The 24242-nt window shown below is 41.4% G+C and overlaps 1 protein-coding gene across 1 annotated transcript in view; it reads right to left on the bottom strand.

Annotated features, from left to right (window-relative positions):
- Window positions 1–24242, bottom strand: part of PRDM16 (PR/SET domain 16) — a 300139-nt gene that overhangs the window by 129683 nt on the left and 146214 nt on the right. Inside the window, exon 3 of the mRNA XM_059487466.1 lies at window positions 15342–15392. Within this exon, the coding sequence (XP_059343449.1) occupies window positions 15342–15392 (51 nt within the window). The remainder of the gene's footprint in view (window positions 1–15341; window positions 15393–24242) is intronic.

Here is a 24242-nt window from a genome sequence, read left to right as displayed (position 1 = left end):
AAAACTGGTCGATGTAGCAGGAAAAACAAACAAAAACCACCAACAAGAAGAACAAAAAAAAAAAAAAACCGACAAAAAACCAACAGAAAAAGCCACCAAAACCACCCAAAAAAGCCTAAAAATCTCTCCAAAAAACCGAAAAAAGCAAAAAATAAAAAACCCCAAAACAATAACAACAACAAAAAAAAACCAATCAAAAAAGCACAAAAACGCCCCCCAAACCCCAAAAAAACCCAAAAACAAAACAAAACAAACCCCAAACACCAAAACTAAAACCAAAATACCAAAACAATAAGACAAAAACCAAAAATAAATTAAAAAAAAAAAACCAAAACAAAAAACCAACAACCTCTCCCAAAAAAGCATTAAAAACCCCCCAAAAACGAAAAAAGGAAAAAAAACCCAAAAAAGCAAAAAAAAAAAAAAAACAAAAAAAACCCAAACCCAAACCCCCAAAAAACACCCCTCAAAAAAAAAAAAAAAAAAAAAAAAACCCAAACAAAAAAACGCCCAAAATACCAAAAATAAAAAAATTAATAATCCACCACTCTGGCTATTTAGGAAAGGGAATTACAGCTGCCTGTTGCAAAGGTATGTATGCACAAAAGGCACGATAAGTGGGTGCTGAGCAGCGAGGAGTGGCAATTATCAGTTGCACATATCATTAGAGTCCCTCAGCTTTTCAATGGCACGGAGCTCCCCACGCCGTGCTTGCTGGGCCAGGTAAAAGGGGACTCTTAATACTGTGCAAATATGACTTAGCAAAGGACTTTGCTTTCTCACCTATTCTCGGGCTTTTCAAATCAACATTATTAATTGGTGCCTTATCGGTAAGTGCTGTCTGGCAGTTAAAGGATGTTGCCACCCAGTGCAACGAATACATAGAAACTCAGCAATGTCAGCCACAAGGACAAAGAGCTGCCATGTTGAAACAGAAAAATGCTTCAACACCTTCAGTCTTCTTTGTAAAAGCACTGAGCATTCCAGCATTCGCTTGCAGCTGTTATTTCATGTTCTGTCATCCTTGTTTTAACTTAATGTATTAATTCAGAATTCTGGCTTACAGCTGTAACTATTAGAACTTCTAGTTTTTCTCTTTCTTTCTTATTCCTTCTTCTCCTTCCATTTGTCTTCCTTCCTTCCTTCCTTCCTTCCTTCCTTCCTTCCTTCCTTCCTTCCTTCCTTCCTTCCTTCCTTCCTTCCTTCCTTCCTTCCTTCCTTCCTTCCTTCCTTCCTTCCTTCCTTCCTTCCTTCCTTCCTTCCTTCCTTCCTTCCTTCCTTCCTTCCTTCCTTCCTTCCTTCCTTCCTTCCTTCCTTCCTTCCTTCCTTCCTTCCTTCCTTCCTTCCTTCCTTCCTTCCTTCCTTCCTTCCTTCCTTCCTTCCTTCCTTCCTTCCTTCCTTCCTTCCTTCCTTCCTTCCTTCCTTCCTTCCTTCCTTCCTTCCTTCCTTCCTTCCTTCCTTCCTTCCTTCCTTCCTTCCTTCCTTCCTTCCTTCCTTCCTTCCTTCCTTCCTTCCTTCCTTCCTTCCTTCCTTCCTTCCTTCCTTCCTTCCTTCCTTCCTTCCTTCCTTCCTTCCTTCCTTCCTTCCTTCCTTCCTTCCTTCCTTCCTTCCTTCCTTCCTTCCTTCCTTCCTTCCTTCCTTCCTTCCTTCCTTCCTTCCTTCCTTCCTTCCTTCCTTCCTTCCTTCCTTCCTTCCTTCCTTCCTTCCTTCCTTCCTTCCTTCCTTCCTTCCTTCCTTCCCTTTTTCTCCCTTTTTCTCCCTTTTCTTCTCTTTCTCTCTCTCTCTCTCTTCCTCCCTTTCCTTCCTTCTCCTCTGCTTTTCTGCTATCCAGGAGTGTACAACCACACATTTTAGAACCTGCACCAACTGGTTTCCATGCTGGATAACTCAGCCACTTTCAGCCCCTCAGATCACCTTGCTCCCCACCTGCCAGCTCTCCTGAGCACCAAACCCACTTGAAAACGGAGAAAAATGCTTGGCTGATAAGGAAAACCGAACACAAAGGGCACGACACTTCCTGGGCACCATTAAAGGGAGGCAAAAAGAGCCTAAAAGGAGAAGAAAAGCTCTCAGTGCCCCCAGCTCGCATTTTCCCCACACACGTGCAGGAATGAAAGGACGCTGGGGCTGCTGCCTCCCTTTTTCACTGATGAACAAGATAAACCCAGGAGCTCCATGAAAACCCGAGTGGTGCTGCTGCCCCTCATTCTCATGCAGGATTGTGGAGATCCAGGCCGGCCTGGCAGGTATTTGTGTGAACCTCTCTGCAGGGACAGGGATTTTATCTCCTCCCCAGAGAGCCTGCTCCGCTCTCAGCTATTCCAGGGGCTCGTTTTTCTCAGCATCCAACCCAAACCTTGCTCCTGGGCTGGTTCCTCCAAGTCCAATTCTGTGAGTGACCCTAAATGCAGAATATGAATTTCAACTGCTTCTTTTACAGTATGATATTATCTTCAAGAAATTTTCCTCTACAAGCACAAAATAAGATAGAATTCATTTCTTTAAAAGACATCTGCTTATCTTCAAGAAATTTTCCTGTACAAGCACAAAATCAGATCAAATTCATTTATTTAAAGTACTTCTGTGCCACCACACTTTGCTGTTTTATAAGAGCAGACCTGTGAAATGAGATGCTCAGTAGCTTTTTTTTTGTTTTCTTCTTCTAATTCTCCTTCTTCTCCTCTTCATCTTCTTCTTTTCTTCTTCTATATCATCTATATATCTATATCTATATCTATATCTATATCTATATCTATATCTATCTATATTATTGGTATCTATTTCTATGTCTATGTGTATAACTCTGAAATAGCAATGCCTTGGAAAAATAAACCTGATTTAAATCCCACATTTCCTACTCCAGGAGTGCCCAGTTTTCACTCAGGTTTAGCAGGGGATGCTCTGGGCTTTGCAGGAAAGAGCAGAGGAGCACTTGGTGAGCAGCAGAGCTGAAATGGAGGGTGGGACACTCTCCCAATCCCAAGTTTTTCTTGGCAAAAGGGCTGGCAAATCCAAACTGCCAGGAATAAATTGCTGTTGGAGCTCGAGGACATGTTGGAGTCATCAGCAGACACAGAGCCTGAGAGGAAGGATCTCAGTCAGGGACAGAACAACCTCCTTAGGAAAAATTGCAAATCCTCCTTGCTTGGCATTGCAGGAAAGCAGAATAACCTGCGGCATTCACATTGTCTGAAAAATCCCTTTGCCCAGGATTTTCCTCCTGGGAAGCTGAGAAGCCTCAGAGGAAAGGAAAACAATTCTTATCTCATTTGCTTCTCCTGTGTTGTGCTCACATGTGGAATGTGTTTGGAGATTGTTTACCCACAGGTGATTGTTTCATTGCATTCTGCTGTGAGTTGTTTTCACTCTTTGGCCAACTGGGGCCAAGCTCACTCTGGAAAGAGTCAGGAGTTTTCATTATTGTCTTTTTAGCATTCTGTAAGTATCCTTTCTGTATTCTTTACTATAGTTTAGTATAGTGTTCTTTAATATAATATAGTATTATAAAATAATAAATTAGCCTTCTGAGAACATGGAGTCAGATTCATCACTCCTCCCTGCCACGAGGATCCCTGCAAATCCAATAATAACCCTCCAGGATTCCTCTGCTCCCAACAGGAATTGAGAGGAAGAAGAGCCAGCCAGGCAGGAAAAAGGGATGAGGTCAGAATTAGGGACATCCCAAACCCAGACAGAGCTGAGTGTCCAGCTGAGGGTGTTTCCCTGGGGTGGATTTACAAGGGAAACCCAGCCCCAGCACAGATATTTTCCAGGATTCACCTATTTTAAGATTCCTATGACCAGGAAATGATCAATCTCCATTTCATGGCAGCTGGAGCTGAGCAAGAGACTGCTTGGATTGGCCAAGATTACCAGGAGAAAAGTCCAGTTTATTTCTGGGCAGCACTGCAGAAAGAGGGGGAAAAGCTGAAGCAGGTATTAAAGGAAGAGATGAACAATGAAAGTCAAGATTTTCCTGGTTTTACATATAAATATTAGTGATTAGAAGGGCAAACATTGAAAAAATTAAAATTCCTCTTGACTAATTTTTAGATAGAATATTTCAGGAAAGAAGAACTCAACACTGTCCTAAAAACTACCTTAAGGCAGCAGCACTGACACAAATTTCCAGAGTTTTCCCAGACTTTCTGTGAACCAACATTGTAGGGCAGAGGAGCTGAAGCTGAAATTCCAGTGGAAACTCAGAGAAGCAATTCCTTTAGGAGTTGCAATTTATTCTTCTGGAACAGAAGGAATTCTTGCACCAAGCAAGGGCTGAGATGTCCTGACAGCAGCAGTGCAGAACTATCTCTGCAGCAGTTATTAATGAGCTGGAAAAATGCTGGGCAGCAAATTCACCTCCCCTCCCCAAGGCCAGAATTCACGGCAACAAATCCCTAAAATAATCAGCTAACTCCAGAAGATTAGGAGAGGGGATGCCTCCAGATGACAGAAGATTTCTTAATTTCAGTTTACTTATAAGGTCACATTAAGCAGGAGGAAAATTTTCTCTGAAGTTTATAAATTAGTTTCTAATCTATTCCACAGCTTTTGGCATTTCTGGTCTATATTCTGTGTTACAGTCAGAAATGAAGAGGGGAAAAAAGTAATAAAAAAAAAAATAATTGCTTGGGTTAGCCAAGAAAGGATTTAAGCACTTAATTTAGACTCCTCCTGCTGCTACTATTATTATTATATCTATATTTTTATATATATTTATATAGATGTTTACAGAGCTGAAATTTCCAGAGGGAAATGAACATCACAGTGAAGCTGACTTCTGGTGATTACTTTTCTTTATTTTTCTCCCCAAACTGTCCTGTGAAAAATAAACTTGGTTGGGTTGTTTTATTTTTTCCAGAACATGTATTTTAACATCTCATAGAAATCTAGTAGAATCTAAAATCAAAATCAATCAGTATATATTGTTGTCCCTGTGGGACAAAGTTCCACCTTCACTGTTCTACAGAACCTTGATTTATTTCTAGAACAAAATATGAAAAAAAACCCCCAAAATAAAAAGTATTTTTTTGTTTTGTTATGTATATTTATATTTAATTATTTTTCAGTGGCACCCAATTCTCTGTGTTCTGACTTTCATTTTTACAGCAGCACCATCAGGGCTGGACCCAACTTCAAGTCCCTCTGGTGCTCCTCATCCCCACCCTCCCCTTTCCTCCCTCTCCAGCTGCTGCCCAGGTTTTCCTGCTTATCCAGGGAGCTCCAAATTCTCCTTCCAATGGGATTAACCCAATCCTGCACACCCCTCAGCATCCCAGGGGACCTTCATGGAACCATCTGCCTTCTCTAAGGTGCAGAACCACACAAAAAAAACCCCCCAATTCCAAATTCCCTACTGGAACAGGGACCTGTCCTAGGAACCACAAAATAAAACCCAATTCCAGACTCCCCAGTGGAAGGGGAACCCGTCCTGGGAACCACAGAACAAGGCATGGAACCACAAAATAAGGTATGGAATCCCACAATAAAACCCAATTTCAAATTCCCCAGTGGAACAGGAGCCTGTCCTGGGAACTCCATAATAAGGTATGGAATCACAAAATAAGGTGTAGAACCACACAACAAAACCCAGTTCCAGAATCTCCACTGGAACAGGAACCTGTCCTGGGAACCACGCAAAAAAACCTAATTCCAAATTCCCCAGTGGAAAAAGAACCTGTCCTGGGAATCACACAATAAAACCGAATTCCAGAGTCTCCAGTGAAACAGGAATCTGTCCTGGGAACCACACAATCAAACAAATTCCAGTTTCCCCATTGGAACAGAAATCTGTCCTGAGAATCACATAAAAAAACCCAGTTCCAGACTCTCCACTGGAACAGGAGCCTGTCCTGGGAACCACAAAATAAGGTATGGAACCACAAAATAAAACCCAATTCCAAATTCCCCAATGGAACAGGAACCTGTCCTGGGAGAGATCCCACCTCCCACCCAGAGGATTTTTCCCTGTCCTGGGAGAGATCCCACCTCACACCCAGAGGATTTTTCCCTGTCCTGGGAGAGATTCCTCACACCCTGTGGATTTTTCCCTGTACTGGGTGTGATCCCACCTCACACCCAGAGGATTTTTCTTTCCTGGGAGAGATCCCACCTCACACCCAGAGGATTTTTCCCTGTCCTGGGTGTGATCCCACCTCCCACCCAGAGGATTTTTCCCTGTCCTGGGTGTTATCCCACCTCACACCCTGCAGATTTTTCCCTGTCCTGGGAGAGATCCCACCTCACACCCAGAGGATTTTTCCCTGTCCTGGGAGAGATCCCACCTCCCACCCAGAGGATTTTTCCCTGTCCTGGGAGAGATTCCTCCCACCCAGAGGATTTTTCCCTGTCCTGGGTGTGATCCCACCTCACACCATGTGGATTTTTCCCTGTCCTAGGTGTGATCCCACCTCCCACCCAGAGGATTTTTCCCTGTCCTGGGTGTGATCCCACCTCCCACCCAGCGGATTTTTCCCTGTCCTGGGTGTTATCCCACCTCACACCCTGCAGATTTTTCCCTGTCCTGGGAGAGATCCCACCTCCCACCCAGAGGATTTTTCCCTGTCCTGGGTGTGATCCCACCTCACACCATGTGGATTTTTCCCTGTCCTAGGTGTGATCCCACCTCCCACCCAGAGGATTTTTCCCTGTCCTGGGTGTGATCCCACCTCACATCCTGCAGATTTTTCCCTGTCCTGGGAGAGATTCCTCCCACCCAGAGGATTTTTCCCTGTCCTAGGTGTGATCCCACCTCCCACCCAGAGGATTTTTCCCTGTCCTGGGTGTTATCCCACCTCACACCCTGTGGATTTTTCCCTGTCCTAGGTGTGATCCCACCTCCCACCCAGAGGATTTTTCCCTGTCCTGGGAGAGATCCCACCTCCCACCCAGAGGATTTTTCCCTGTTCCACAGCAGAACCCGGAGCTGGCCCAGGGCAGCCCCCTCCTCTGCTGCTGCACCAGCTCCCAGCCCACCCCAGAGGTGATTGTGCATCCAGAGCTGACTCCAGGAGCTGATTCCAGCCAAACCCTCGTGGCACACTCAGCCCAGCATCCCAGGAGGAATTGCAGAGCAGAGGGAGGGGAGGGGGCTCTGTGTGTGTGTGTCTGTGTTACCTTCCAAGTTACCGCACATCCCCCAAATCCCACAGGCTACCATTCCAAAATTTGTGATGTTTTGTCTACTCTGGTGATTTAAGGTTTGTCAGAAAATGTCAGAAAGGCCACGGGGCCAAGGGCTTCCTGATGACTGAGGATTTTCTTTCACATGACCTTCCTGAAGTTGATTTTGGGCTCCAGACAGTGCTGCCTTCAGCTCTGACAGGGGCCGGCTGGCAGCAGATTCATGGGGATCTCTGGGGCATTCTGGCATTTTCTGACTGAGCTGGGGCTGTAATGCCTCCTAATCATCCAGAATATTGTTTCACTGGAGGGGTGGAAATGCCAGCCCCTCGCTTTGGTGAGCAGGGAAAAGGAGCCTGGTGCAAACAATTAAAAACAGCAGCGTTGAGTGCTGGCATTCCATGTGTGATAGTGCACGTGGCTGTTAGGAGGGGAGCACTGAGTTTTATATATTTTAAATATAAAATGAGTTTTATAGACACAGAGAGAAAAGGAGGATTGGGAGAGAAGTGTTAAAAACGTTAATTTGTGATCAAACTTTTAACTTATGTTGAAATTCATAATTTCTGCTCAAACTCTTAATTTGTGTTGAAACTGTTAACTTGTGTTCAAACTCATAATTTGTGTTTAAACTTAATTTGTGTTCAAACTCTTGCGTTCAAATTCTTAATTTGTGTTCAAACTCTTGTGTTCAAATTCTTAATTTGTGTTCAAACTCCTAATTTGGGATAAAATTCTTAATTTGTGTTCAAACTCCTGTGCTGAAACTGTTAATTTGTGTTCAGCAAGGGGTGGAAATGCCATCCCCTCACTTTGGTGAGCAGGGAAAAGGAGCCTGGGATGCAAACAATTAAAATATGGGAGTAAACAATTAAAAAATGGTAAATAGCAACCGTGAGTTGGTAGTTCATGTGTGATAGTGCACGTGGCTTTTAGCAGGGGAGCACTGAAGTGAATTTTATAGACACAGAGAGAAAAGGAGGATTGAGAGAGAAATGTTTGTGATCAAACTCTTAATTTGTGTTCAAACTCTTGTGTTCAAACTCTTAATTTGTGTTCAAACTCCTAATTTGTGTTCAAACTCTTAATTTGTGTTCAAACTGTTAAATATGTGATTGCTCCCACACACCCCAAGCAAAGGGAGCAGGGACCAGCACGTGAGGGTTTTACATTATTTAGGAAACTCCTGGTTAAGAAAAAGTTTAGGAATCTTGAATTTGCATGTGTTATTGGCATAACTGACTCAGCCAGAATGTCTTAATGGGTCTCCTTTGTATCCTAATCACAGAACCATGGATTGGTTTGGGCTGGACCTTAAAGCTCAGCCCATCCCACCCCATTCCATGGCAGGGACACCTTCCACTATCCCAGGTTGATCCAAGCCCTGTCCAAGCTGGCCTTGGACACTTCCAGGGATCCAGGGGCACCCACAGCCTCTCTGGGCATCCTCTGCCACAGCCTCACCCTCCCAGAAAAGAATTTTAAATCATTTATTCTTCCAGCTGTCTCCTCACTCCCGTATAAATGCAGTTTCTGACTCAAACCCAGCGCAAAGTCTGTGTGTGTCTGTGCTTGGGATGCATCAAGATGACAAGGTGGCCTCTCCTAAACCTGCCTGGGGTTGAGGGACACTTTTATGTGAGGGGATGCTGCTGTGGCACCTGAGCCATGTGTGGGAGCAGCTCAGCAGCACGTTCTGGACACCTCCTGAGCCCCAGCGATGCAGGGGAATCAGACACAGGTTATAAATCGTATAAATCAGTGATGGGGAGCAGCTCAGCATCACAGCTCCGGGGTTTGGAGGATGGAGGAAGAGAAGAACCGGCTTAACTCACAAAAAAATCTTATTTAGAGCTGCGAAGTGTTCATACCCTGCCCAAACCCCACATTATTTGCCAGGGAGAAATGGGAATTTGCCATTAACCACTTCATAGCCTGCAGGTGTGGGAGCCCTGGGACAGCCCCTGCTCTGCCTCAGCATTCTGCAGATATGGAGAGAGCAACCTTAACCACTCCTCTTAACCTGGCCTGATTTATGGGCTCCAAACCCCCCCGAGATCCCTTCATGGAGCCATTTCTCATGCCCACACTCACTGAACAACCCAGCCCAAACATCTGTATCACAGAAATTCAACACACAGTGTTATTCCTGCAAAATAATTTAACCATCACTTTCTTCGCTGACTTTTCTGTGCCAGCCTTACACTTTTTTTTTTTTTTTTTTTTTTTTTTTTTACTTTACATGCTTCATTTCAGCAAAATCAAGGATGCAAACTTCTTAGAAGTACTTAGTTTCCATGGAAACCTAAGCTGACCGCAACATTATTGTTCTCAAGAGGGAACTGACTTTACTATATGTTCATTCACTGAATTAATGGACTCCTGGTTCTTTTATTAGCAGCTCTCTAACAATAGAAAGAGAGAAATGTTATAAAAAAGACTCTCAGACAACTGTCCACTCTTTTGTCCAGGGCTTATTGGAATGACGCAAGTCTATTCAGGAAAAGATTATAAAAATCAACTCAAAGCTGCCTGTGTTTGTGGCTGCTAAATATACCTTTATTTCATAAAGATACAACCTATAAAACAAGCAAATTAAAGCTCTTTTTTAAGGTAGTAACTGTGAAGCAGCAGCTCTGGAGAAATGGGGCTTTAGCTCCCAAATCTGGGATTGTTGCCCCCTCCCATGGGGTTGTGGAGCATCTTTAACCCCAAATTCTGCGTCAATTCTCACCCAGGATGAGGATTGTGCACAAACTGGAGGGGGGAGATTCTTCAATACACAGAAAAGTGAAGAAAACTCAGCAAAATCTGTGGGAAATCCTCACTGAGAGTTTGAGAACACCTTCCATGAGCTGGGGATAATATGATAATAGATCCCTGTGAAGTGCAGAAATGCAATTTGTGCTGCAAAGGCAGCAACTCAGAGCAGGCCAGATTCAAATCTGCAATATGAAAACTTGCAAATCCAGGCCAAATCTGCAATTTGAAAAATTGCAAATCTAAGTTCAAATCTACAATTGGAAAACGTGCAAATTTGGGTTCAAATCTGCAACATGAGAAATTGCAGATCCAAGTTCAAATCTGCAATTTGAAAAATTGCAAATCTGGGTTTTAAATCTGCAATTTGAAACATTTCAAATCCGAGTTCAAATCTGCACTTTGAAAAATTGCAAATCTGCAATTAGAGAAATTGCAGATCCAAGTTCAAATCTGCAATTTGAGAAATCGCAAATCTAAGTTCAAATCTACAATTGGAAAACTTGCAAATTTGAGTTCAAATCTGCAATTTGAGAAATTACAAGTCAAGATTCAAATCTGCAATTTGAAATGTTTCAAATCCGAGCTCAAATCTGCAATTTGAGAAGTCGCAGATCCAGGTGCAAACCTGCACTTTGAAAAATTGCGGATCCAGGTTCAAGTCTGCGATTTGAAACATTTCAAATGCAAGTTCAAATCTGCAATTTGAAAACTTGCAAATTCGTGTTCAAATCTGCCATTTGCAACATTTCAGATCCGCAGTTTGAAACATTTCAAACATGCAATTTGCCCTCTCAAGGCTCAGGCTTGGGGGGTTTGTCCTGCCCAGTAATTGCTGCACAAAAGACAGCGAGCAGCTCCCTTGCTCTTCCCTAACTACCTTCCTGAGTGCTTATTGAAGTCTGATTTCTTACTCCTCTGGGTCATCATTCATCAGCCCCCAGATCCCACCGGGAGAGCCCGGCCAGACCTCTCCACATCCCTCCTTGCCAGGGGCCATTCCTGACGGCCCCGTGAAATGGAAAATGTCTTCACAGCGACCCGGCGGGACGGGCCGCGGCCATAATACCCAAATAATCATTTGGCAAATTATCATAATTATCAATCAATCATCCCCGTGTGAACAATGTGCTCCTGAAGTATCAGATGGTTCCTGTGACCTGTAGCATTTTGGATATAATAATAAACCCGGGGAGATTTATGGCCCCATCCCGCTCGCCGCGTCTGCAGCGGCAAAACGCTCGTTGGGGTTTTGCTTTTGCTTTAAAGCTCTAAAGCTTTCCTCATACCTGGTTTTTTTGTTTGCTCCTTGATCCTTTTATAAAAGGCCAAAATTTCTGGGCACACCCAGTTTTCTTTCACACCCAGTTTAAAAAATTCACTTTATTTTTAAAAAGAAATCTGTGTGGTTTGCGAGCGCGGAATAACCACACTGCTTAAATTGCTTTTACTCCACAGCCTCATCAGCATTATATTTACAGCTTCTAATATTTGGCAATGTAGGAATGAGGCCAGCCAGAGGAGGAGGGGGGAAAATTGGTTTTGTCTTCAGTTTTTGTTGTGTTTTGCACAATGCCAGATTGAATCCAACCCTTTTGAAGCCGATAGCATCTCCCGCTCCCCGTGCAGCACATTCTTGTTAATGGATAAATTCAAGCTCTCCAGAAAGTCAAAGAATAAATTTAAAGCCTTTTGCCAAATGCCTATCCTATTGGATTTTGATAAGACGGCTATTGAGCTTTAATAATGTCTTCTATCCTTTTTCAGCTGGCCCTTAACATGTCTCTTTATTTGTCCCTAAAGCCTCTTCAGCGATGCCTTTTTATTACAAGTCTCTCAGCTTGCTCTCAGGGGAGACAGGGTCGACAAGAGTGATAGATAGATAACTCTATAGATTATCTCCCACAGATGTTTTCTCTCCAGTAGCCCCTCAGGCTATTCCCTCTAAGTAAACAGAAACTAAATAGAGAGTCTACTGAAGAGAGAAGTCCCTGAGGTCCCTTGTCACCACGGTCAGAAAAACAGCCCAGCCCAGGGAGCTCTGCACACACAGAGAATCCTTCCCCAGCATTCTGGAGCCCCCATCCAAAGTGACCCTTGGAGGGGAGAAAAATGCATCAGCTTGGGGGGAAAAAAAATAAAAAATGTGGTGTGTAATGGGCACAGGCCTTGCTGGAGGAAGCGGAAATCTTTCAGCTCAAAGTTAAAGGAAAATGACAACGGGGACGGGGACAATGACAACAAGGTGTTTGCTCAGTTTATTAAATGCTTGGAAAATTCAGAGGGAGAGGACACTGAGCTGCTTTCTAAGCAAAATAAACAGAGTGCAGGGATATGGGCTGGGAAAAAGACATTTGGGAGCAGGGGACAGTAAACCCACAGGTATTACTCGTAGTTTTATATCTGAGTGTCCTCATTCAAGTCACTAAAAGAACTAAAATAAGTGACTTTCCTGTTTTAATATTGCTTCCAGCACTGATGATTTAAAATTAAACAAACAAGATGAGGAGCTTGTGTGTATTTTTTTAAGTTAAACTAAATTTCAGCCAGCAAAGGTGATACAAGGAAAGCTTGTTAGGTATACACCGCATTTCAATCCATGGAGCAGCATAGACATATAAAATAATCCGGATATGGGTCCTTCAATGACATTGAATTAGTCCCGTCAGAGAACCACTAACAAAGAAATCAGCTTTGTGGTGTTAGTGGTCCCAGCAGAAATAACAGAAACATGAACCGAAAAATACTGGATATGGTGAGAAATACTTATTCTTTGTGCTCCAAGCCAAAAAAATCCCTGTTTTATTCTACTACAAAACAGGCTCTGCTGTGCTGCAGACTTTCCCTGCCTTTCAGTTCATTAAAGTTATGTAAAAGAGTGTTTTTTTCCTGGGAGCTTAAGAGCAGAGATAGCTCTGGGGTCAGTTTTAAGCAGAGGTTGCTTAAATGATGCACATCTCCCTACACCTCTCACTGCCATCACCTTCCCTTCCCTGCTTTTTCCTGGTTTTACAGGTTTTTCTCTGCATTTTGGGATTTTTTTTTTTTTTTGCTCTTTCTAGTCCTTGTTAGTGCCCAATTCTGAACCTGGGATGCAGCAGTCAAAAGAACCACTGAAATTATGGTCTCTTTCCTTCCCTCCCAGTTTAAATCAGGCCACCCACTCCAGTTACATTTGTCTTCAGTCACCTTCTTGCCACCAACTCATCTCTGAAGGAATAGGAATAAATTGAAGTCAAATCTCAACCATTGTGTCTTCAGGGATATGACAACTGAATGATTTAGAGAGGGCTGGAAAAGGAAATCTGCTCCCGAGAGGGTTTTGTGCCACTGGAGCCAAATGCCAGAGTGCTACTTTCCAAACAATTGAGAGATCCTACAAAAATTGTCCAGAGTGATTTCTCATTCTTTAGTTTTCATTTTCTCCTGACTGAAAAGCTGTCTCACAGTAGTCTTTTCACAAGCCATAAAGTTTAGACTTGAACTCTTTACCTTACTGCTCTGACCTCCTTTACCCCAGCTGTAAAACCCTACTGCCCATCCTTCAATAAATTTATCACCTCATAAACTCCCACTAGTGCTTCTCTACAATGCATTTAAAAGACACAAGTGGAAGGCCAGGCCTTCCCCCCTTGTCAAATATCACAATTGTCCAGTTTTATACCTGCTGCACGGGGAAATATTTAAGGACACGGTGTTTTTCAAAGACCTGCGGTTTTTGTAACAATCCCCCTTGAAATAAAAGTGCAAAGTTTAAATACAAACCCATGGGTTGAACATATAAAACTGCCAGACTCGTGTTTCCCTGCTTCACACAACTCCTGCTCTCTTTGGGATGCTGCAGATCCTGCAGGTGGGGATGGAGAGGGTTCATTTGTGATATCGTAATTAAAGACTGAATAAGAATTAGCTGAGGCATGGAGAATCCCCTCCATCCTTGTGGGAGCTGCGTGGGCATAATGAGGACCTGCCACCTTGTCACCACGTCTGACCACACAAAGGGATCCCACAGAGGCAGGGACAGACACCCCATGAGTTATGGGGGTGCCCAAGGTAAAAAGTTCAGCCACAGGTCCCTGGCGAGGTCATGGGATGTTTCCTCTGAGTCTTGGAAATAAAACCTAATTTTTTATTTTTTAACATGTGTCTAAATCCCTTTTCCCAGCCTGGCTCTGGAGCCTGGCAAGGATTTTATTTCACTCTCTTTGGCCGAGGGAAGCAAGGGATTCCTTTTAGTTTCAAGAGTGGAGAAGAAGCAGGGCCTGAAGGATGAGCAGCAAGGGCCAGCCTCAAAGATTTCCTGTCACAGACACATTTTATGAAAAATCCTTTCCTTAGGATTTTTTCTCCTGAGAAGCTGAGAGGCCTCAGGAACAAAATGTAAACATTGATTATCTGCTGCTGTGAATGCAACAGGAGCATCTGTGATTGGTCTCATGTGGTTGTTTCTAATTAATGGTCAAGCACAGCCAGCTGGCTCAGGCTCTCTGTCTGAGACACAAATCTTTGTTATCATTCTTTCTTTTTCTATTCTTAGCCAGCCTTCTGATGAAATCCTTTCTTCTGTTCTTTTAGTATAGTTTTAATATAATATATAAGATAAAATAATAAATCAAGCCTTCTGAAACATGGAGTCAGATCCTCGTCTCTTCCCTCATCCTCAGACCCCTGTGAACACAGTCACAATTTCCCACTCCCAAAAGTTTCCCAAACAGGACTGTGAACATCCTTTATAAATAACTGCACATAAGAGTCACACCAGCTCCTTATTTCAGAGAGGACACACAAGCTGCAGCCAATGAGAGGCTCTAATCAAACCCAACTTGTGAAGCTTTAATCAGCAAAACTGTTAACCAACAGATCCACATGGGACAAAACCTCATTTCAGTGTTCTGAGGGTAACCCCAACCCAAACAGCAGCCTGGCCACCCAAACGTGTCATGCTGAGCTCCAGTGGAGCCCAGTGCATTTTTACACATTTCCTCTGCTGCAGCTGGAGCCCCACAATGTGATGAGAATCACCACTAATGCATCACAAGGGCTCAAATTTATCCTTTCACAGACTTATTCCTTTTCCCTTGGACTTCACATCAGCCACATTTGATGCTGAAGTGACCTCCAAAAATTTAGCACTTCTAACAAAGGACCAACATTTTCTTTTACTGGAAAAGAGGTAAATGAGGTTTTTCGCTTTGGCCCGGCCGCTGTTTGTGTTGTAGCTGAGTCAAGGAACACCTCAAACTATTATTTTCTCTTTCATAATGACTGGAATCACAAAAAGACAGGAAAATACGCCAGCAGAACCACAACACTTAATCCAAAAAGGCAACAGCAAACACTGGAAAACTTTTACGACGTTATTGCCATCAACACCTCGGTTCAAAAGGGAGGGAAAATCTCCAGGTGCATTTCCAAGCCAGGGAATAAAACAACTCCCACAAGACTGAGCCATGTCCTACCTTTTTTATATTGCCCTCCTGGGAGGTCACCTCGGGATCAGTCAGTATTTGCTAAGGAAAAAACAGAATAGAAACAAAATTCAGTTGTGTTGCAGCTAAGAGTGTTATAAAATAATAGAAATTCATATTGCTGTAATGATGATGAGGGGGAGGATGAATAAATATTTTATTATTGGTAATAATGGCCAAAAATCACAGCTGCAACCAGATGTTTGGGGAGTTTGATGGAGGGTTTTCAGCAGAACTGTAATTTAGATTTTTCATATATATATATATATATATATATATATATATATATATATATATATTAAAAAATCTAAATTACAGTTCTGCTGAAAACCCTCCATAATTATATTATAATTATAAATAATAATAATATTATCTATATAAAATATTATTGTAATTTATAATTATAATGTTCAATACTGTAATAAGTATTGAACACTATAATTATATAATTATTAAAATAATATTCTATTAATATCTACTTATATAATTCAGCACATTTTATTACATTTATTTAATTTAATTAACCATTAATTAATAGTTAATTATAGAATTCATTTGCTAGATTATTATAATTAATAATGTATATTTATACTTTAATTATAATAATATATATCTATAAAATTACAAACAAAAACAAGTAAAAAACAAACAAAGCCAAATAAAAATATAAACATTTTTATCTCTTTGTTTTATATATTTTTGTTTTGTTGCATACATCCTTGGCAAAGCAAACTGTCTGCGGCACACTGATTAGTGGAATGGGACCACAATTTTTGTCTATTGACTTAAGGAGCTAGTCCTGCTGAATATAATAAATATAACAGTGCAGTGATAATATTTGCATAGTTATGCATATTAAAAAATATTAGATATATATATATATATATATTTTAAGGTTTTCTGTCACTTCGGTGAATAATTCCCTTAGTTTTGGCAGACAAGGATGGATGTGGACAACAAGGGCGCTGAGGGAACAGGCACCCACAGGATCCAATTCTCAATTCTGTCTCTGGAGCAGATCCCGGGGTGCTCAGGCCCCCACCCCCAGCGCTCCTTAATTCTCCCTCCAGCTGAGGTGTGGTGGAACAAGTCATTAAATCGCTGCTGCGCTGCACCTCAGATTAGCTGCAGGTCAGCAGGCATTCAGGGAGGTCAAGTACCTCAGCCCTGCATCCCCTGCATCCCCCGGCAGGGTACACAGGGACCTGATCCAGCCACAAATTCCAGCGGCTCCCGCAGCTCTGGGGGGAGCTGGGGGCGCTGAGGACAGACAGACACCCAAGGACACCCAAGGATGGGGCTGAGCAGGGTGGTCAGGGCTCCCCCAGGAGATGGGGGAGGTGGTTTGGCTGCCAAAGAGCAGGGAAAACCTCCAAGGAGAGAGATGGACGCGGAAGGAAATGCGGGTTAAAATGGGAAAGGGGAGTTCAGGGGTGCTCAGGGGTGCTCGGGGCTCCCAGAGATGCACAAGGTGATTTGGGAGGTGGTTTGGCTGCCAAAGAGCAGGAAAAACCTCCAGGAAGAGAGATGGATGTGGAAGGAAAATGCAGGGTAAACTGGGGAAGGGGAGTTCAGGGAAGTTCAGAAAAGTTCAGGGAAGTTCAGGGAAGTTCAGTTCAAGGAAGTTCAAGGAGAGAAGTTCAGGGATGTTCAGGAAAGGAGAGAGGAGAGGAGAGGAGAGGAGAGGAGAGGAGAGGAGAGGAGAGGAGAGGAGAGGAGAGGAGAGGAGAGGAGAGGAGAGGAGAGGAGAGGAGAGGAGAGGAGAGGAGAGGAGAGGAGAGGAGAGGAGAGGAGAGGAGAGGAGAGGAGAGGAGAGGAGAGGAGAGGAGAGGAGAGGAGAGGAGAGGAGAGGAGAGGAGAGGAGAGGAGAGGAGAGGAGAGGAGAGGAGAGGAGAGGAGAGGAGAGGAGAGGAGAGGAGAGGAGAGGGGAGGAGAGGCCCCAGTGCATTTTAGCAGCTGAGATTTTGGCACGGAGCTCCTGTCCTGCTTTGGCCATGCCCAGGTGAGCTTGACTGATTTACAAATTTCCAACCCCTTGCCAAATCTCAGCTGCACTAACAAGGGGCTGTGTTTCCATGGGAAGAACCCCAAACCATTCCCTGCTTTACACCAGCTCTAATGGACGTTGAAACTGCGGTTTCCAAAGTAGCTGAGAGCAAATAGGATCAAGAGGCAAATCCCAGAGCCATAAAATTCTGTATTCCTAGCCTGGAACACCCTGACATGACTGGAGTTAACATCTATCCTGCCTGTCCTAGATGTCACCAAGCTTCCAGGGAATGCTGATTGCTTCCAGTGTGCTCACCAGGAATCAACAATCCCCCAAAATTTTGGAGAATTAGACCATCAAACTATCAGAGCTGAAACAGAAATGCAAAACGACCCCAAAACGTCCATGGGGACGAAGCTGCCTCCAAATGAAGACACCTCCCTGTAATTATTATTGCAAAAATAATAATCGCAAAAATAATAGTTTTGGATACAATCAGAGAAGTGTGTGCAGTCAGAGCATGTAATCCCCCTGTCCAGCAGCACCATAAACCTGGAGGGGAAAGAAAACTCCAGTGAAGTGCAAATTGGGCTGTGGTGGAGCCCTGTATAAACAGGCTTAAGAGTCAGGAATTCCTGAGTCGGAATGGAGATGCCAACACAAGCTTCCTTTTGTTGGTTTGGACAGAGCTGTGCTCAAGGGGCAAGTTCCTTCTCTCAAACCCTTTTTTTCCCCCTTTTTAAAATTCAAAATAGCAGATCCTGAATTTCAAAGTTCTTAGAGAAGAGGATTTTGGTGAAAATATTTCATCCATGTTCAAAAATGGTGATTTTGCTGAAAATCCTCTGCAGGATCTTGCTGCTTGTTCGGGGTATTTAAAAATGGCTGGGTTTTAGTATTTGGTGAAATCTTTTTGAGTTCCCATTATTACAGAACTTCTGGGGGAAAAGCCCCTCAATATCACAAATAATTTTAATTTTGATGGAACCATCTCCACACTCAAACTATCAGAACATGGACAAATAGTGGGGAACATGCTGGTAGTGCTGCACTGCCTTGATGATCTTAAAGGTCTTTTCCAACTTTAACAATTCTGGGATTGTATGGGTGAAAAGGCATTTTAGCAGTAGTGGGAGAGTAGGGACTGGTTTAGATTAAATATTTCATCCTTTCTTTATGCCGGATTCCACCAGGAATTGGTCGCACCCAGCAATCGGTGGCAATTCCCACCAGGGAATTGATGGCACCCAGCAATTGATGGCCATTCCCATCAGGAATTGATGGCACCCAGCATTTGGTGGCAATTCCTACCAGGGAATTGGTGACACCCAACAATTGGTGGCATTTCCCACCAGGAATTGGTGGCACCAGGATCCTGCCCCAGTTACACCAGTTAGGGAAGTGCCAGAATTTTCACAGAGCCCCCTGAGTGTACACTAAACACGTCAGGGAACACCATGTGATTCTTTTTGAAGAACAGTTTACAAGCTGGCATTCTCCAGCTGCAGTTAACCCTAATTTGATTACATTACTGAGACAGATCACAATGAGCTTATGTAAATAGTAATGTTATCCATTCATTCCCCCAGCTCAGATAAATTGTCATTTAGGGGGGGGAAAAAAAACCCCAACCCCAACTTCAATATGCAGGGCATGGTGCATCCACCAAACTCTGAGGGTGACAGACTGGGACTTGCCCCTGCTGCATCTCTGGATTATTCCTCTAAAATCTGGATTTTAAAGGGATATTTCCACCTCTCCGGTCCCACACCTCACCTTCTCCCTACCTTCATATGATATAATATATAATATATAATATATAATATATAATATATAATATATAATATATAATATATAATATATAATATATAATATATAATATATAATATATAATATATAATATATAATATATAATATATATCGTATATGTTACATATTATATACATTACATATTATATATTATATATGATATGAATAATATAATATAATATAATATAATATAAATATTATATAATATAAATATTATATTATATATTATATATTATACTATATATTATGTATTATATATTGTATATGGTATATGGTATATGGTATATGGTATATATATTATATATAATATACATTATCGATATTTAAATATATAAAGGAAGGTCTTCTCCAAGAAAAAAAAAAAATTAAATATGTACATTCAAACACACCAACAACCCACAGAGCCACAGCACTGATGTGCATCACTAGGAAAACCAGATATGGAAAAAAACACACAGAAAACCATTTCAGCACTTAAACATTCAGTCTTTCAGCCCTATTGTTAAAATACAGGGATTTTATATCATTTTCTGTCCACCAATTTACCAAAATCTTCCATTTTTTTCTATAGTAAGCAAATCTTTGAGCCCTATTAACTTGAGGAAATTTTCAATATCCTGCCTTGGGAATTTGAAGTGAATGTGCCTGGAATTGAGAGGGAAGGGAGGAAAGCTCTTCTCTGAGGGGAAGAATTTCCTCTCCTTGCTGCTGAGGGAAGGAGGATGAAGAGCACAGCTCTGACTGGCAAGGAACTGAAAAGAGTGGAAAGAATAAAAAACCATTCAGTGCTCAGGGCAACCCCAGCACAATTGGGAACACTGGGGAGCAGCCAAGCTGTGGTTTGTGGCCCAGGAACAGCCTGCAAAGCCCTGCCACTCCATTTTATAACCATTTATTTGTCAGCTGGAAGCCTGGTGCTGCAGGAAAAATGTGTGAAATTAGGAGGGATCCACAGCCCAAAAATTCTGGAAATCTGATGCAGGGAACACCTCTGCACTTGCTCATGTCCTCTGTGAAACCCTCTCTGTTCTCTGAATCCCAGGAGAACAAAATGCACTTTGCAGAGGTGACTCAGGGCAGGTTGTTCCAAATGAGGTTTAAAAGAAAGGAACATCCTAAATCATCCTTTAGTATGAAATAATTGTTTGTACCCACAGACCAAACTCAAGGAAATATCAGGTGAAGAAAAATGGATGTTCGAGGACAAAGACTTGGAGAAACCTGTGATCTCCATACATGTCACAACTTTTATCACTGACTTGAAAGAACACAAACCTGTGATCTCCATACATATCACAATTTTATCACTGATTTTTCAAGACATAACTCCTCCATGGGATGGAGTTAGCTGCAGCTACCAGGGAACACCTCTGCACTTGCTCATGTCCTCTATGGAACCCTCCCTGTTCTCTGAATCCCAGGAGAACAAAATGCACTTTGCAGGGGTGACTCAGGGCAGTGGGGTTCAAAAGAAAGGAGCATCCTAAATCATCATTTAGCATGAAATAGTTGTTTGTACCCACAGACCAAACCTCAGGAAAATGTCAGGCGAATAAAAATGGATGTTCAAGAACAAAGACTTGGAGAAACCTGTGATCTCCATACATATCACAATTTTATCACTGATTTTTCAGTCCATAGCTCCTCTGTGCCATGGGGATGGAGTTAACTGCAGCTACCAGGAAGTCAAACAGGATCTAATGGAGAGAATTTGCAGTGACTTCAAGGAGCTGAGGACTCGAGACTTCCAGCCAAGACAAATACGAGAGGGGACTGATTAGGAAATGTCACCCTTCCTCCTGCCAAGCACTCAGGGCTGGTGATAGGAGAGTATTAAATATAATCTCGCAGTCTTTAGGGGCTCTTTGATTTTATATTGCATTCTTATCAGCTTCTAAAAGTCCAGTGTTAATGAGCATGAGAAACTCACTTGGTAGTTTGGCAGTTTTGCTGAAATCAAGCGGAGTTCATTCAGTCCTGGCCTGTGGATCCAGCTGGAGATGCCTTTCCCTTTCCTAAGGAACCTCTGGCTGCTCTTTTTCTCCATCCCAGCAGTCCAACATCACCTTTACAACCAGTTCTTCGTGACCACCATTAAGGAAAAATGGGTTTTACCAATAATCAGAATTATCCCATCCTTGGAAGTGTTGAGGGATGAAGCTCTGAGCAATCTGAGCTAATGGGAGCTGTCCCTGCCTAAAAGGGGTGGGAAAAGAGGAGATTTAAAGTTCCTCAAAACCCAGATAATCCTGGGACTCTATGGATGAGGTTTTAAAGGACCCAGAAGCAGAGATGAAACATTTGCACTGTAAACACTCCCCCGGTGCACCCCTGACAGCAGTGCAAGTCCCAATTAACAACACAAACCTCCAAGTCTGGTATTTGGCTCACCTTCTGTCAGAAAAAAATATGTGTAACAGTACATATGAGGGAAAAAAAAAAAGTTTAAATTAATTATGATTTCCTATTTAAAACCCCCTTGCAGATATTACCTCTATGTCCCTTTCTCCCATAGAGAAATTCCATATATATATATATATATATATATTTCATATAAATCTAAATCTAAATCTAAATCTAAATCTAAATCTAAATCTAAATCTAAATATATATATTCTAAAAATGAATTCTGGAAAGATTAAAGAGCCACTACTCACACTGAGCAGTGTGTGCAGTCTGAGGATTAAAACACAAGTTGCAAGGATTAAATTGTACTCATTACTCAGTTTGTTCATCTTCAACCTGAAACCTGCCTGGCACAGACTGTTGTGCTAAATAAATTCAATAAAACACGAGATTTTTGGACACAAGGTGCTTTTGCAGTGCAAAGCAGCCACATCTCCACGGTAAGCACAGAGAGAACAGCAGTGGAGTGGAAGTTTAAGGTCATCAGCTCTAAATTCTGTCTGCCACAGACCCACATTGCACAATCACTTAATGTAGCCAGAGCTATTTATTACCCCAGCAAAAAATCATCTAGAGGAGTGAAGTGCAATGTTTTGGTTAACAGATAAAGCCAGGCTGTTTGTGGGGATGTAAATGGATTGGATGGTTAAATTCATCCATGAGCCATCCATCTTTTGTCCTCGACCCTTTTTAGTTATAAAAATGACCTTGGTATTGACAGAAGAATATAAACGAACTTCCCCTGCAGTTCATCTATTGATCCCCTCCTTGCTCAGCTGATCACTAATAATCATAAGTGAATAAAGAGGGGCTGTGCATCATCCCCCTGTCGGAACTCAGGGCATCCCTCTGGCTGTCCTGGATTGCCCAAACCCTGCCAGGGGGCTCAGACACCCTGGCACAGAGCCCAAGACTCTGTGACTTTGATTATGAAATAATTACCAACCTTATATGAGGATCGGCAAGCCACGAAACTCTAAGTAGAATAATAGTTAGTTTGTGTTCCTTTTCCATGTTAAGCACAAGGAACAGCTTTGATGTTGTGTGTGCCACTCTCTGTCCCATGTCCTGAAGCTGCTCCGAGATGGAGAAAGGATTTACTCTGAGGTGGAAAGTGAATTTAGAGAGGAACTCCCTGTAGCACCACTCTGTGCAGGCAAAGAGAACAAGAGAGGACAGAACAGCATTTTGCCTCCCTTTATTCAGAAGTGATATTGAGTAAATGATTGTCTATAAGAAGAAAAGTTAATGGAGAATTATTCTATAATAATTCCCTATTCATTATTTATTATTATTAATAATAAAAATATATAAATAATAAATATATAAATAATATATAAATATAAAATAAATATATAAATATATTATATTTATGTAAATATAATATAAATATCTTTGCACGATATTTATACAATATAAATATGTTTATATACAATAGGAATATATTATATATTTATATCATATGTATAAATATAATATATTATTATATAAACATAGTAATAACTATATAAATAATATATAAATATATACTATATATTTGATATATGATATATGATATAAGATATATGGTATATAATATATATACAATATATTATATACAATATATTATATACAATATATGATAGATGACATATAATATATAATATATAATATATAATATATAATATATAATATATAATATATAATATATAATATATAATATATAATATATAATATATAATATATAATATATAATATATAATATATAATATATAATATATAATATATAATATATAATATGTATTATGTATTATGTATTATATATTATATATTATATATAACATATTATATATAACATATTATATATAACATATTATATATAAAATAATATGTAATATTTAACAAAATATAATAATAATAATAATAATAATAATAATAATAATAATAATAATAATAATAATAATAATAATAATAATAATAATAATAATAATAATAGTATTTAAAAGCTTCAGACACCAGCACAATCAGCCTTTTATTGGGAAGGCACACTGAGCTGTTTTATCTCAATTGATAGGGCTGCCAGGTGAGCTCCCTTTTAAGAGCTGTAGAAACAATCTCAGACAGGACTGGATAATATTATGCTTGGAATGATAATATTGTGCTTGGAAAAGGTCAATATTTTATTTAATCAGGCAGACAGAGAGTGGGTGGCAATTTCAAGGCATTTTCTTGAGACTGGAATTCAGGGAGTCCCAATGGAAATGAAATTTTGCTTTTTTCTCTTTGGGTTTTAGGTGACTGGAACCCCGTGATGAGAAGTGAAGGATGTGCTGAGAGCTCCTGAGATGGGGGAATGTGGAGATTTTAGCTCATTATGATCCCTTACACTGCAGATGCCACGGGCACTTCTCCATTCCTGATGGATGAGGTGGGAGACATCCACCTCAGAAACTCAAACCTGCTGTTTTCCTCTTCCAAAACAGCACCAGGGAGACACCAAACATTGATTAATCCACCTCAACAGCTCCTCTGTGTCACCCACTGTCCTGGAGATACATCAATCTGGTCCTGGAATCTCTGCACAAGGTTTTCCTGAACTGTGCCAAAATGGCCAAGAGATTCTTTTCAAAAAATCCATTATTATCCTTAGTAAATCAGTAAAATTCCATTAGTATCCTTAGCAAATATCTCCATTTATTTGCTGTTGG

This window comes from Ammospiza nelsoni, chromosome 22 (genome assembly GCF_027579445.1).
Source record: "Ammospiza nelsoni isolate bAmmNel1 chromosome 22, bAmmNel1.pri, whole genome shotgun sequence".
NCBI classification, from domain to species: Eukaryota; Metazoa; Chordata; class Aves; order Passeriformes; family Passerellidae; genus Ammospiza; species Ammospiza nelsoni.
The sequence above is the reverse complement of the archived record's forward strand: the minus strand, read 5'-3'. Positions and strand labels throughout refer to the sequence as shown.